At 39.2% G+C, this 15,207-nt stretch overlaps 1 protein-coding gene across 2 annotated transcripts in view; it reads left to right on the top strand.

Annotated features, from left to right (window-relative positions):
• Positions 1 to 15,207, top strand: part of Pappa2 (pappalysin 2) — a 233,811-nt gene that overhangs the window by 153,819 nt on the left and 64,785 nt on the right. For both annotated transcript variants that reach the window (XM_048356418.1, XM_048356419.1), the window contains exons 15-17: positions 2,675 to 2,846; positions 6,699 to 6,873; positions 8,017 to 8,230. In XM_048356418.1, the coding sequence (XP_048212375.1) occupies positions 2,675 to 2,846; positions 6,699 to 6,873; positions 8,017 to 8,230 (561 nt within the window). The remainder of the gene's footprint in view (positions 1 to 2,674; positions 2,847 to 6,698; positions 6,874 to 8,016; positions 8,231 to 15,207) is intronic.

The raw sequence follows: 15,207 nt of genomic DNA, 5'->3' as shown, positions 1-15,207 counted from the left end.
AGAAATGTATCCAATGCCTAACGTATGAAACTGTAACCTCTCTGTAATTCAGTTTGATAATAAAACTTTAAAAAAAAGAAGAGTTGAGGGAAGGGGTAGGTAGGAGAAGAATAGGTACGAATATTGAAAGAAGTGACATTGACCAAGATATACTGTATTCATAAACTGCTTTGTTAAATGACAACTACTTTGTACACTACTTAATAGTAATAAAAAGGGGAAAAAGTTGAGAAAAAAAAGAAAAGAAAGAGAATGTCCCTGGAATATGATTTAAATCCAATAGTTTAAGGTCCAGGACAGCAAATTAATCACAGGCAGATCAAATCTGCCCTTTGGAAGATACTGCATTTTTAATAAACTCTCAATTATCTAAGCCACTATGTGCATATCCAGTGACATTTTACTTTCCAATTTCTTAAATTACTGCCCAGCTCATTGATAAAATCACTGACTAATACAATCTAGGAGCAAACAGCACATTATTGTGGACAAGTGGTTATCAATTTGATGGATAGTTGGGACCAGTGGCAATGACATAAAAAACAAGAAAACACCTTGTTAATGTCCTTCACTAGACTGCGAGTTCCTTTAGGCCTTATTATATCGCTAGTGCTGAGATCAATGACTTGAAAAGAATAAAGTGCTTAGTAACTGTTTATTAATGAATGTATGAGTGAGGTAATAGACCACTTCATTATTAGATAATTTTCTTATTTCAGATCCTCATTTGAAATAAATGTAATCTAATTTTTTTTCCATTTTGATAGCTAGGAACTTACTCTGTTATCTATAATATGGTACAAACAAATTAACCAGTAAATATTTCTTATATCTACTTCAGGAAGGTATGTGGTGAATATAAAAATGAGGAAGAGGGCATATTTCTCTTCAAGAAGTTTACACTCCAGATAGGAGATTTGGAGACATTCAGATATAAATTATCTTGTGGATTAAGAAAAGAAGTTAATTGAAGAACAATAAAATAACATATAGTACAACAGAAAGTAGAAGAGATCTTAGAAAGCAGTTGTTTTTTTATAACTTCATGGAAGGAAGATAGCTGAAGAGGATTCTTGCAGAAGGAAGGCCTTTTAAGAAATTTCAGTAATTAGTACAGGTATAGGCAAGTCACAGCAGAGGATCACAAGAGCCCAATAGCTATACCCTTATGATCACATAAGATGATGCTAAGTGAAATGAACTCCATGTTATGGAAACAATTGTTATATCACAGTTGTAACTACTTTCAATGTCCCATATGTATCTGTAGCTACTATTATTGACGATGTTCTTGTATCACCTTCCCGTGGTTGTACCTACACTAACTCTGTAATCTTATCTGAGTATATTGGAAACCTTGTATACTGGTATTCGAACTAGGAAATTGAAAGGGAATACCAAAATTGAGAGACACAGGGTAAAAAAAGAAAAACGACTACAAAAGCAATACTTGCAAAACTGTTTGGTGTAAGTGAACCGAACACCTCATGGGGGGAAAGGGAAAGGGGGAAGAGGGTGGGGGGGTACGAGGGACGAGGTAACAAACAGTACAAGTAATGTATCCAATGCCTAACGTATGAAACTGTAACCTCTCTGTACATCAGTTTGATAATAAAAATTTGAAGAAAAAAAAAAGGAAAGAAATTTCAGTAAATCCAACAAAGGTAAGGAAATGTCAGAGAACTGAAAAGCCAGGGTGGCAAATAGCCAACAGAGCACTGGGGAGACATTGACAGTAGAGTAGCAGAGAAATAGAACTCACATGGGAATAAAACTTTATTATTCTAATTATTTCATTTTATAGAAAAAAAAAAGATGTGGAACACTGGGGGAATGAGTAACTCTCTCCAGTAAATGGTGGAATCAGGATTCAAACCCATTGGCCTTATGTTAATTTCCAGTCTCTGATTTGGCTATAGAAGGAAGGCTGTCCTTTTCTTGCTGTATTGCATTCTTACTGATCTTGTGGTTCAGAATGAGCCTCCTTGAACCCTAGGGAGTTTATCTATCTCTCCTGTTCTTGATGGTTGGCCCTACTGATCCAGGAAATAGCTTTCTGCTGAGGGAATGTCTCTCAAAGTACCTAGCACGTTGTCAAGCATGTGATGGGGATTCAATACGTGAAAGTTTCCTCTTAGTAGCTTGTACTGGTATTTAGTGGTGTGTACTACTAGGGCTATACAAGTAGTCCAAATATTTCCATGTCAGTCAGTCAGCAGATGGTTTTTGTCATTTCATATACACAGACCTTTGTTATAGGAACCCTGGGGCAGACCTGTGATCAAGCATCTAAAAGGTTGATGTTTACACAACAAAGGGTCTCTAGGATCCACTCCTTAGCTTGTTCTCCATCCATTCTGTTGGTTCAAATTTGAATATCATCCCCAATTGAGATCAACCAGAACTCTTAGAATCTTGTTTCTCCTTCATCCCATCACCATTTGATTCTCCTGGAAGAGCCATCATAAGTTAATTAATTGTGACTTGGCACTGTATATGTGATGGGTCATGGCTCCAAGTAATCCCAGAGAAAATGACTAGTTAAATGGAGCTTTGAAGGATACATTGTTCAAAATAAGTTGTTAGAGGCATTTCTCAGAGGAACCACTGAAATCCTTGCAGCTGCCTGTTGGTTCTAACCCAGTCCTGAGATGTTGTGTTTCTATCATTCTAGCTGTGTCCATCGGCCTTGTGGGTACCAGCGCAGCTGTGCACCACCACTGTTTGAGAATATGGAAAAGGTGAACTGCACCTCTAAAAGCCCTGGTCACCTGGAATGTGCCATCACCTGTCAAAAGGGGTTTGTCCTACAGACCAACAGGGGGCAGTACCTCAAGCCTATGCAGGTGAGTTGGAATCCTCTGATTAGTAGGACCAGGTTTTCCCGAAATTATTCATGCACTTCTCGCTGGCTGGACCATGGAGGAGAAGGTGTTTTAAATCTTTGCTCTAACAAGTAAAGAAAAGTATGGATTCAAAGAAATGTAAAGTGTCCAGCAGCATGTGTGAATCTGATTAACTGGGATGTAAATTTACCCTCTAGGAGGGCAATACATAGGAATGTGCATTCCACTCTCCTTTGTTTTAAATATCTTCCACTCAGAAATTGTATGTCTCCTTTTTTCTTTCAAGATGAAAATGCGAAATGTGTGTATGATTTCTATGAAAAACAGTTGCAATTAACTTGCCAATGATTCATTGACTGTTCCTACTATCACCCTTCTCTTTTATAAAAATAGAGAAATGCAGATGAATTTCTCTCCAAACACATTAAATATGTCACAAAGGCAAAGATTCTATCAGGATACTAGTTTTGGTTGAATTTTCCTTAGTTCTAGAAGTCCCATCCCAAATTTCTTCTGACCCATTTCCAAGATCTCAAGTGTGGTCGATGTAGTAGAATATGTTGGTTATGAGCTGTTGGGGTCCATCTTTCCCCCCTAGATGGAAGGGGCTTGATGCACCTCCCCCAGCCCTGGGGAATGCGGCCCTGCTACCCCCTCTAGATTGGAATCCAGAGAAACCGGTTGGGCCAACAGCCCTCCAACCTGCCAGCCAGCCGGGCGCCCACCAACCCTGCCCGGGTTCGGTGGGCTCAAGTGACCCAGCCCCTTGGAGGTCACGTGACAGCTCATGGCCTATCGGAATCCTGGCCAACCCCCTTCCTTAGGAATCATCTCCCCTTGACCTTCCCTCAATAAAGTTAGTTCGCTCTCAGAAGCCTACTCCGTGGTCTATGTACGCTAGCTCCCAGGGAAGGATAGCGGCCACATTACCACATAGGTCACGTTCACGCCAGGCTGGAGTGACCCCTACGTCCCACCTTGACATACCTGCAGGCCGAGGGTTAGGGGAGAGGACGATACGAGGGTAATAAGAGAGAAAGAAATAAGCATCTGAGCTGGAGCAGAGAAACAGCCCCAACAATGAGCATTACTTAGAAACCAATTTGGATGAAATTTTGGCTCCCCTAAGTAGTAGGTATGTATTTTGGGGAAAAAAGCAAACAAAAGGAACTAATCTCTTCAAACTTATTTGTAAAATAGTCAGAAAGTAAGTATTTAACTCATTGATTACTATGGTGCCTAAATGGCAGTTATTTAAAAGTTGATAGAAAAATGACACTAGCTACTGTTGTGTTGCCATTATTATGAGCCTGATTATATATTCCCAACTATAAGAGCTTTGTTCTCTGTCACTCCCTTTAGAGAGTTTAGAATACTATACACAGAAGTTTTAAACAGGGACACAACTCTTAGAAAAACATGAGAATATAATGAGACATACATAAGCAAGGTTATTTCAGGCACAGATTAATGGTATTTAAGTAGAAAATTAGAAGATGTGTACTATCATGAGAAAAGAATGAACCCATGATTATTGGTCAGATGTTACTGGTTTGTAAGACTGGAAATTTGTTTACCTTATGCAATTGATTGCTTAACAGGTGGTAAACCTGTGCAAGAATTTCATATGCTTAGAGATGGTCAGAATTTAAAGGAAGGCCTACTTATGTTTCAGAAGGCTTCATACTTGTCTAGACAGAATCAATTTTAATTATATTGAGGGATCAATTCCTTGATGTAGTATGCTTTAGTTGAAAAAAAAAAAGAACATCTATCATCTGTTTTGCAATTCAGACAACAGTATGTACACACTAAAGATAAAGCAGAGATATTGAAAAAAAAAAAAAAAGGTAGGGACAGAATGAATGTGTGGTGGCTGATGAAGAGCTGAGAGGAGGTGATGTTTGCAACGCATTAAAATTAAGATCAATGGACATGTCTTAACAAAGTCAAAACACCCAAGCAATCTTTGCAGGATTTGGTGATGATCTTTAAATGGTTCCTGGCTTATGGTGGGCTGAGCCAGATTTCCTGTATAAGGAGCAGAAGCATTTGGAAGGAGAAAGATGGACAGTCACCCTCTGCCAGCCATGTGATACAGTCAGCAACAGCGCTCTGCAGCTGACCAGCTGCTCTCTCAGCCAAAGCTGGCCCCGTGAAGGAAATTATACAATCCTGGCTGGTGATCACAAGACAGTAGGGACATTTGCTTTTTGTTGACACAAGAACTGAAGCTAAATAGAAAAATATGTCTGGCTTTCACTTGGGTCCTTCTGGCAGACAATAGAGACACACTGGGAAGCAGTGAAGAAAAGCTTGCCAGGAGTTGGTGTCAGGAGTGACAGGTGCCTTCAGCAGTCATTGGGGATTTGGCTTTGGTACCATGGTAGACTCCTGACAGAATGGCTGTCTCAGGCATAGGAACTCCCCTTTCCACTTTTAACCTTTAACCCAGTTTCTCAAGTGACTATTGTGCTTTTCTCAAAGGAACAATGAACTTCTGGCTTCTAGGACCTGTTCATTCTCATTTCCACTCCATATACCTACTTCTTCCATCTCTTCTGTCCCTTGTGGCTCCTTCAGTGATACTCCCCTAAATGTTCTCCCTCCCTGCCCAGGAGAGACTGTCTCTCCTCCAGCTCCCACTGTGTGCCTTCTTCCATGCCACACACAATCATAGCCTGTGGCTTGACCTCACAAAGTTATGTTTACTTTCTTCAGAATTCCATTTTTCTCCTCTTTTTATTTTATTTGCTTTGTTTATATTCTGTTATCTCCAAGCATTATAGTAAGGAGCAGGGGCTACCTTATAACAAATAAAATTATATCTGTGGTATTTTCTTTATTTCTTTTCTGCCTTCTTTCCTTTTCTCTCACTTTCCAACTTTTTTCTTCTTTAGATATATTCTTAGCCACTTACTCAGCATGAAATTTACACTCCTGGTAAACTTTTAGCTCCTGAAGTCATATTTCTAAATATGACACATTTGCCATGTCAAGCTATGTAATAAATATCTCTTTGTTTAATTAATGGTCTATGTCTGCCTGACTGAAATGGCAGGCCCAGGACATACTTGGATTTGCTTCCACTTAACCACATTGGGTGCCTTCTAAGTTCAATTGTTCTTAGACACTATGTACTGTTATCAATGGGCTCATTAATAAGGTACCCGCAGGAAATGAGTGACAAGCTCCAAAGCAGGTAACGTGAGAACATTTAATAGAAAGACTTCTTCTAAAGGTCTGGGAAGGATCCAGGAGATATACAGTAATCAGGGAATAAAGGGCTCAGCTGTTACTGTTAGACCTGAAACGTCAGCCGTGGGAAACAGCAGAGCCCATGAGGAGAAAGAACAGCAGCTGAATAGAGATGATAGCCAAGGGTGACCCAGTGTGCAGACACTTCCTCAGGAGAAAGCAGGAAGAATAAGCACCAAGTTTCCTCTCCAGGTTCCTGCCCCTGTGTCCTAGGGCAGAAATAAATACAAGGCAGAAGCATAAAGCCTACAGGAGCTAGTGTCTTTGCATGTAGAGGTGGGTAGAAAGGGGCAGATATATATCTGGTCGTGCAAGTGCAAGCCAGCAGGTTGTCCTGGAACAGCACTGTCATCCAATGATTCTCTTGTTCAGAATAGCTCCTCTCATTACACCCAAGTGTTGTGAGATGCTGTATTATAATGGTGAGACATAAGAAGAGACAAAGGGATGATAGTTTTATTTATATTAGATTTTGGCATAAATGATCACTAGGGCTCTTCAGAGACAGAAAATTATGTTTAGGGTGTGGCTCAGTGGTGGAGCATAACCCCTTTTGTGTGATCCTGAAAGAAACAAATTCTCTCTTATTTCTAGGAGATTGTGCTCACATGTTTCTCTGGGCACTGGGATCGGAATGTGAGCTGCGTTCTTCTTGACTGTGGTATTCCAGACTCATCCTTGGTGAACTTTGCAAACTTCTCCTGCCCTGAGGGCACCGAGTATCTGAAACGCTGCTCCATCTCCTGTATCCCACCAGCCAAGCTCCAAGGTATTGTCTGGCCATCCAGGAGCATGCAAATTCTCTTTAGTCTCTTACTGGGGGGCGGGGGGGGGGCTCTTTCTTTATCCCTGCATCTTTCTTTCCTACCTGCTCTACTGTCACACATCCTCCTGATAACCAGGCAAGTCTGAAAAGACAAACCATTCTTTGTCCTTGATCATCTAGAAGGCTCAAGGTCACATACATGGAGGAAACGTAGACTTCCTTTCTTTTCATATTCTCCCCAAGTCAAACCAAGCAGCTCAATTGTCTTTATAGAAGAATAACCATGGTATATTGTACCATGTTTGCTTTAAAATTAAATATTTGCAATCATTCAATGGGCTGGATGTGCTTTGTTGTGTTTTGTAACTGAGAAGAATTTAGTTATATAACTTGTCCCAGGCTACACTGCTACTATGAAGATGGGATTGGTTTTGCTCCTACTTCCTCCCACCTAGCTCTTTTTCTTACCAGGCCTCTCAGATTTGGATGTGTCTAACAATTACTTGTTACCCAGGCAGATTCCCAAGTCTTATTCTGAGGCATTCTGATTTAGTGGATCTGGAGTGGGCTGGCGATTGAGAATAGTCCATGGTTTGTACTAGGGGAAACTGAGAAGACCGCTGAGGCTTCTGGCATTTAAGCTGCCTGGCTTAATCCTAACTCTACCCTTCATGTGCTAGGCAGGTTACTAAACTAATTTCATCATCCACACAACAAGGAATAATGACTGAATCTAGTTTATATGTTTTTTTATTTGAAGTCTGTGCAAATTAATATATTAATAGTGGCTAAGATATAATAACCACTATATAAGTGTCATCTATTATTTAGTATTATCTGTGGTTACTGCCACTACAATATTTTTTATTATTTGTGGGAGGGAGCAAAGAAGATAATGATTTGGTTCTAACTACACTCTTTCATTAAATTCAATACTTACGTGACTTCTACACAAGGTGTGACTTCTACATTGGGTGCTCCATGGCTAACAACACATAAGATGAATGTTTGATGCAAGATTTTGGAGGCACTGCTCAGCAAAGAACAATATGATGACTTGAAGAATGTTGATATATCTATAGGATTTTATTCTTTTTGCTGAACTCTTTGTTCTGAGTACTCTGTGCTTTTCTTTTCTGGAATCAGGACCAAATCCATGGCTAACCTGTCTTGAAGATGGGCTCTGGTCTCTCCCTGAAGTCTACTGCAAATTGGAATGTGATGCTCCCCCAGTGATACCAAATGCTGACTTACTCCTGCCTCACTGTCTCAAGAACAACCAGGACGTGGGTACCATCTGCAAATATGAATGCAAACCTGGCTACTACGTGTTGGAAAGTGCAGAAAGTCAAGCCAAGAAGTAAGTTGTAGTTGTCTGGACCTTCACAGTCTTCACCTGTTGTGTCCTTGACCCTCTTACCGTCATGTCTAAATTATCAATCACTGTTCTGGAAGTGACACTGAGATTTCCTGGGCTGTTCAATCCTTGTGCATTTTTGTCTGTGCAATGTCTCTTTTCCAATACAGATATATTAACCAGTAGTGACAGGAAAGTGATCTCCAGTGCTTTCCTTGAAAATATTCTCTCATAGGAAATTTCAGAGTGTCACTTAGGTGTTTTAGTTTAAAGAATTTCTGCCCTAATCATTGTTTTCCTTCAAAGGAAGTGTCAGGAACTTTCTGAGTGTTTAGCCTGTCATCTAAATCCAATCCTGTGCTAGTACTATCTTGTCCATCTATAGGACAATCCCACTTCAGGGAAGATGCCAGGCTTGGCCCAGATACTTAGTAAATGTATGATGCTGGGAAGGTTTCATCCTCTGTTTCAATGTCTTATCTATACATCTGGATGATAATAAATTCTACCGGATAAAGCTGATATAGAGACTCATTGAATTAATGTGTAGAAAACATAAAAGTCACTGAGCTAATTTTCAAAACAGAAAACACAACACCATTTGCATTGTGATCATAAGCTTTATGCCTTCTTCTCCTTGATCTCTAGCTGTCTACTCTGAGAGCTATGCAGAGGAGAGATTTATTTCAGAGGGCACAGGGTTAGGGAGAAGAAATGAAGGATATATAGCACAAGTTAAGATTAAGGATGTTCAAGAGAATCTTCCTTTACCAGTTGAATAACTCCTGGCAAGTTACCTAACATTGATTCTCAATCTCCTTTGTAAATGGATGATGACACTCTTGCCCTGAAGTGTTGAGCTGAGGATTAAATGAGATAATCATATCCAGTAAAGCACCTGGTTTATGCTAACTATTTAATAAATGGTTTCAGAAAAGAGACTTTGTAACAAGTAGTAATAATAATAATTTTCAGCAAAAGAAACTCTGTGCTTTTAGTAAATATGAGCTATTCTTTCCCTACCACTCATAATGTACTTACAGCAAAAAATCAAATCCATCTATTACTCAAGCCTTAGTCAAAAGACAAATAGGTATTCTTTTTTTTTAAACTTTTTGTTGGTTACTTTGAAATAGCAACAAGGTTCATCCATAGCATTACCAATGATGCCAGCAGATATAAACTTTGCTTTAAACTAGTCTTCTCTCAGCAGACAGGAAAATGAGGAATCTTATTCTCTGAAGCACACTCACCCTTCCTCCAGATGACTCCAGATGTATTAACATGGGGTCTATCATAGAATCACTGCAAGGCCCAGGGTCTTCCACAATAGAGAAAGCCATAGCTGAAGCATAAGGGATGAAGTGTTAAGTCCCTTTCTGATTCTCCCAGCTCAGGGGCAAAGAGAACATGAGTAATACTGATGAAAAAGACATAGAAGGCTACATTCTGCTTCAGTGGAGTCTAGCAGGTATTGAAAGCAGGCTGACAGCTGAGGGCACATTTGAATACATGTTTCATAGGCTCTAGGAGCAGAGTGCCTTGCTTGGCACACTGGCAGGAAGTGTGTATGCACATCATATTCAGAGGTTCTTGCAAATGGCCTGAGGACTGCAGTTTTCTTGCTTTTTTCCACCTCATTTCTCTTCTTGCCTCACTTTTCATAGACCAGCAGCCATCTCAGATATCTGCAGAACAGTGAAGTAGGAATAATTAAGAGGAGCAGAGGTATGTCAGAATCAGGAAGAATTAAGAGATGAACAACAGTTCTCTGAGCTGAGAGCTGGCCTTTATACTGGGAACAATGAGGTCTCTATCCAGACCTCTGGATTTTCTGCCTCACCCTGTTCGTCCATCCCCCTGGGCAGAGGCACTTGAGAGCCTTTTGTGGACACAGCTTTTCTGGTTGAGAAAGTGCACGCTTGCATCACAACATGAACATCAGTTAGGGCTTAAACATTTACATTTGCAAGTACTGTGCTAAAGACAGATTAAATTATTTACTGTGCTGTGTAAACTGATTAAATCTTAGTTTGCACCTGTTTACGTAACAGGGGAGGGATTGGTAATCAGAAGTGTACAAGTTGGGTGTAAATCACTGTCACTTGTCACTTATGTTTACCTAACAGACTGTGTCAGCCTTGTTCCTCCCACGTGGAAAAAGCCCAGTGTTGTAGAGATGGGGCCCTGAAATTCTTTCTAGGACATGAGTGCGTGCAAGGAAGTGGGCAGAGGAATCAACTCAGAGAGATCAAGTGTATGATTATGTTATGCAGTTCTACAATACAGTGGGAGAAAACAATTACTTGATGGCTAAATTCACAACTTGTTTACATGACTGAGCAATTTATTCAACATTCAAGTGTCTTGGATTTTGCCTCTTTAATATAAAGGATAGAAATGAATTCCAGCAGCATTATTTTGAGTCTGGTAGTTGTTTAATTCACCAAAATCATTGCATAAATTATGAAATTTAGCACATATGCCATGCTCTAGCTCCTTGCTTATTTTTTTTGTAAAAGAAGGAAGAATAATTTTTTCCTAGTCTTTCCATTTCCTTCAGAAGCGTACATTCTTTCTAATGGAAGAGTAGAATTCAGTTGTGTGATTACACACACACACACACACACACACACATACACATTCACACATACAGAGAGAGTCTTATTTGTTAGTTTATCTGTCTTTGGGAGAGAAAGGGGACACACAGAAAGGGTGGGACAAAGGATAAACAAATACAGCAGTGGTCCTCACTAGACACTATTGAAAATGAACTATACAACTTGTGGGTAAGGAGGAGGGGAAAACTGGGAGAGAACAAGGGAAGGAATGACACTATTCAAAAAGAAATGTACTCATTATTTGACTTATGAAACTGTAACCCCTCTGTATATCACCCTTGCATCTTCTAAGCACCTGCCCTCAGCCACAAACAACCACATCCCACCTCCTAAACTTTCTAGCACTCAACTAAGTAGCACAAACATCTGGATATCAAAATCTCATCCTGTGAGCTCCTGAAGGAGCATTTTATATACAAACAATAGTCTTCTTTTGCTGCACTATATATAGTAAGTGGTAAGATACTCTGAGCATCTATAGTGCCCTCTCACGATAGTAAACCATCACTAGAGTCTACAGCTCTTCCTCTGCGGTGGACTGTGTGGGCAAACCGTGATGTTCTATAGGTGTTGGTGTTTGAATGTGGTTTTGACCTACAATTTTTATAATGGGTTGATTGGGCTACAAGCCTGTTGTAAGTCAAAGGATATCTTTCTATCAGATCTTGACGCCAATGCAGCAGTATTTTGAAAAGCTTCCTCTGCCAACACAATGTGTAAATAAAATCAGGAACCACTGTTATAAAGGAAAATTTGTTCTTCTGAAACACGATCTCTCATGAGGTTTTTAAAAAATTCTTTATTTTAAGGGGCTAAAACAATAGTTTGGAAGAAAGATAGCCTCTTTAACAAATTGTGCTGGAAAAACTGGCTCAACACATGCAACAAACTAAAACTAGATCCTTATATATCACCCTGCACCAAAATCAATTCCAAATGGATTAAAGACCTCAAAATCAAAACAGACACCCTGAAAACACTAAAGGAAGAAGTAGGAGAAACACTGGGGCTCCTTGGCGCAGGACGGAACTTCCTGAACAAAGACCCAGAAAGTCTACAAATCAAAGAAAGGTTGGACAAATGGGACTGCATCAAACTGCAGAGCTTCTGCACGGCAAAGGACATAGCTTGCAAGATAAACAGAAAGCCCACAGACTGGGAGAAGATCTTTACCCGCCATTCAACGGACAAAGGCCTCATATCTAAAATATATGCAGAACTAAAAAAATTACCTTCCTCCAAAACAAAACCGCAAAGAACTAATAGCCCACACATCAAGTGGGCTAAAGACATACAAAGAGACTTCTCTGATGAGGAAATGAGAATGGCCAAGAGACATATGAAAAGTGCTCTACATCACTGGCCATAAAGGAAATGCAAATCAAAACAACATTGAGATTCCATCTCACCCCAGTAAGAATGTCCTATATCAAGAAAACTAACAATAACAATTGTTGGAGGGGATGTGGCCAAAAGGGAACCCTACTTCATTGTTGGTGGGAATGTAAACTGGTTCAGCCACTCTGGCAAGCAGTAGCAGTATGGAGAGTCCTCAGAAGGCTAAATGTAGAACTCCCCTATGACCCAGCAACCCCACTTTTGGGTATTTATCCAAAAAACCACAAACAAAATCACAGTAAAGCCACCAGCACAACAATGTTCATTGCAGCGCAATTTGTCATAGCGAGAAGCTGGAACCAACCCAGATGCCCCTCTGTAGACGAATGGATCAGGAAAATGTGGTACATATACACAATGGAATTTTTTGCCTCTATCAGAAAGAATGACATTGCCCCATTTGTAAGGAAATGGAAGGACTTGGAAAAAATTATACTAAGTGAAGTGAGCCAGACCCAAAGAAACATGGACTCTATGGTCTCCCTTATTGGGAATAATTAGCACAGGTTTAGGCAAGTCACAGCAGAGGATCACAAGAGCCCAATAGCTATACCCTTATGATCACATAAGATGATGCTAAGTGAAATGAACTCCATTTTATGGAAATGATTGTTATATCACAGTTGTAACTACTTTCAACATCCCATGTGTATCTGTAGTTTCTACTATTGATGATGTTCGTGTATCACCTTCTTGTGATTGTATCTACACTATCTCTGTAATCTTACCTGAGTGTATGGGAAACAGTGTGTACTGGTATTAGAATTAGGAAATTCAAAGGGAATACCAAAATTGAGAGACAAAGGGTAAAATAAGAGAAACAACAACAAAAGCAATACTTGCAAAACTGTTTGGTGTAAGTGAACTGAACACTCGGGGGGGGGGAAGGGGGAGGGGGGAGGGGGGGTATGAGGCACAAGGTAACAAACAGTACAAGAAATGTATCCAATGCCTAACATATGAAACTGTAACCTCTCTGTACATCAGTTTTATAATAAAAACTTTAAAAAATTCTTTATTTTTATTGTTAAGGTGATGTATGGAGGGGTTACAGTTATCTAAGTCAGATAAAGTATATTTTTTTTTAAAAAATGTCACTCTTTCCCAGATCTTGACTATCATTTTTTAAAGGAAAGCCTAAACTTCCATCTATTTTCAAAGTTAGTGTATCAGCCCTTTTGTATAGCAGATTTTGGCATGTACGTTTTATGATTCCTATTTTGAAGGTAACAGAGAAAATACAAATAGAACTGGAACCAATAAGCTTGCAAAAATTCATGTGTAAGGAGCTTTCTCCTTTACATAATATATAATGCACACGTACTTTCATTTAGACTTTTTCCATTTTCTTCAGTGCAATTTACTTCCACATACACATCAACATTAATCATTCCTTTGTAATTCCATTAGCCTGACTTTCTAGGACACAAAAAGGAATGTGTTTGGCTTATATTTTATCAAAAGGACCATATTATATTCTCTCTTATCTTTCATGGTTGCTTTTTCTCATTACACGTTATCTTTACATGTGAAGGTTAGGTTAACCTCATTAGGGCCCATAATTAATGTAGCTTCTAAAGAAAATACTCCAGCTTTCTCACTTACATAGACATTCTCTTCTTCCCTAAGTCATTTATCAGAATGTCATCCGCAGATGCTGTAGTAGTCAGATCTTCTTAAAAGCAATTATAAACAGTCATAATTTTTTTTCTTTTTTGTATGTTCTTGGGACTTGAACTCTGGACCTGGGCACTGTCCCTGAGCTCCTTTTACTCAAAGCTAGCACTGTACCACTTGTGCCACTGTGCCACTTCTGGTTTTTTCTGTGATTAATTAGATATAATAATCTCAGGGACTTTCCTGCCTGTGATGGATTCAAACTCTGGCTTTCCTATCTCAACCTTCTGAGTAGCTAGGATCACAGGTGGGAGCCACCATTGCTTGGCAATAGCCATACTTTTTTAGTTTCTCCTACTAGTCTGTACTTTTCCAATGCATACAAATCCATCCAAGTTCTATAAACACAACTGTAGATTAAGACTCGGATCAGTAGGCCTTAAACAACAATTATTTATTTTTGAACATACTTTCAGCTGGTGAAAGCCTTCACTAGAGCTCTGTCTGATCTAATTTAGGAGAAGAACCTGCATATGTCCTTGACCCATCTCTATGCACACAAATTATTGCAGCAGATGGTTAAAAATGTAGATCTTGGCATCTATTCTGTTTGTTGAGAAACATGGAAGTGATGTTAACTTGCTGTGTGCTATGTGTGATAAATATTATATATATATATATGTACATATATATTATCCCATATATTTCTCATGGCAATGTTACATTTTATTATTGAAATTTTAGCAAAACTTTCTGTAGTAATGTAATACATTTTGGTATATCATTTTGTATAATATTTTTGGAGTATTATGATTATCCCCCAATGAATATGAGAATACTGATTCAGGGTATGCAAGTACCCTTCTTATGATCATTCAGTCAACAGATGGCAAATGTAGGCTTTGAACCATCTTAACTCAGAAGCCTAGGCTTTTGTCTTACAATACTTTTTATCTTAAATATCTCAATCCATTTCTCTGAACCTCTTTCCTTCATGTGTAAAACAAAGCCTTGAAGGCTTGCTACTCTGAAAGTTTGTTCTATTACACTTTTAGCAAGTAGAGCTTTATTAGCTCTTCTTATTTGTTTTCTTTATCAACAAAGCAAATAAGACGATCCAGTAGAGCTTGCCTATGTGGCCAAGGTCCAATATCCTGTACTACATAGGTATGTATAAGGAGAAGGTTCTCTAAATTAGGTAGGCATGGTACTTCATGGCCATAATCCCAAAACCTATGAGGCAGAGCTAGGAGGATCAGCCTTTGTTGAGGCTATCCTCAACAAAACAGAAAAGAACCAACTATTTATGTAAACCAAGATACTCCAGCACATTTTTATAACATA

This window comes from Perognathus longimembris, chromosome 11 (genome assembly GCF_023159225.1).
Source record: "Perognathus longimembris pacificus isolate PPM17 chromosome 11, ASM2315922v1, whole genome shotgun sequence".
Lineage (NCBI taxonomy): Eukaryota > Metazoa > Chordata > Mammalia > Rodentia > Heteromyidae > Perognathus > Perognathus longimembris.
This window is presented reverse-complemented; position numbering and strand designations above follow the sequence as displayed.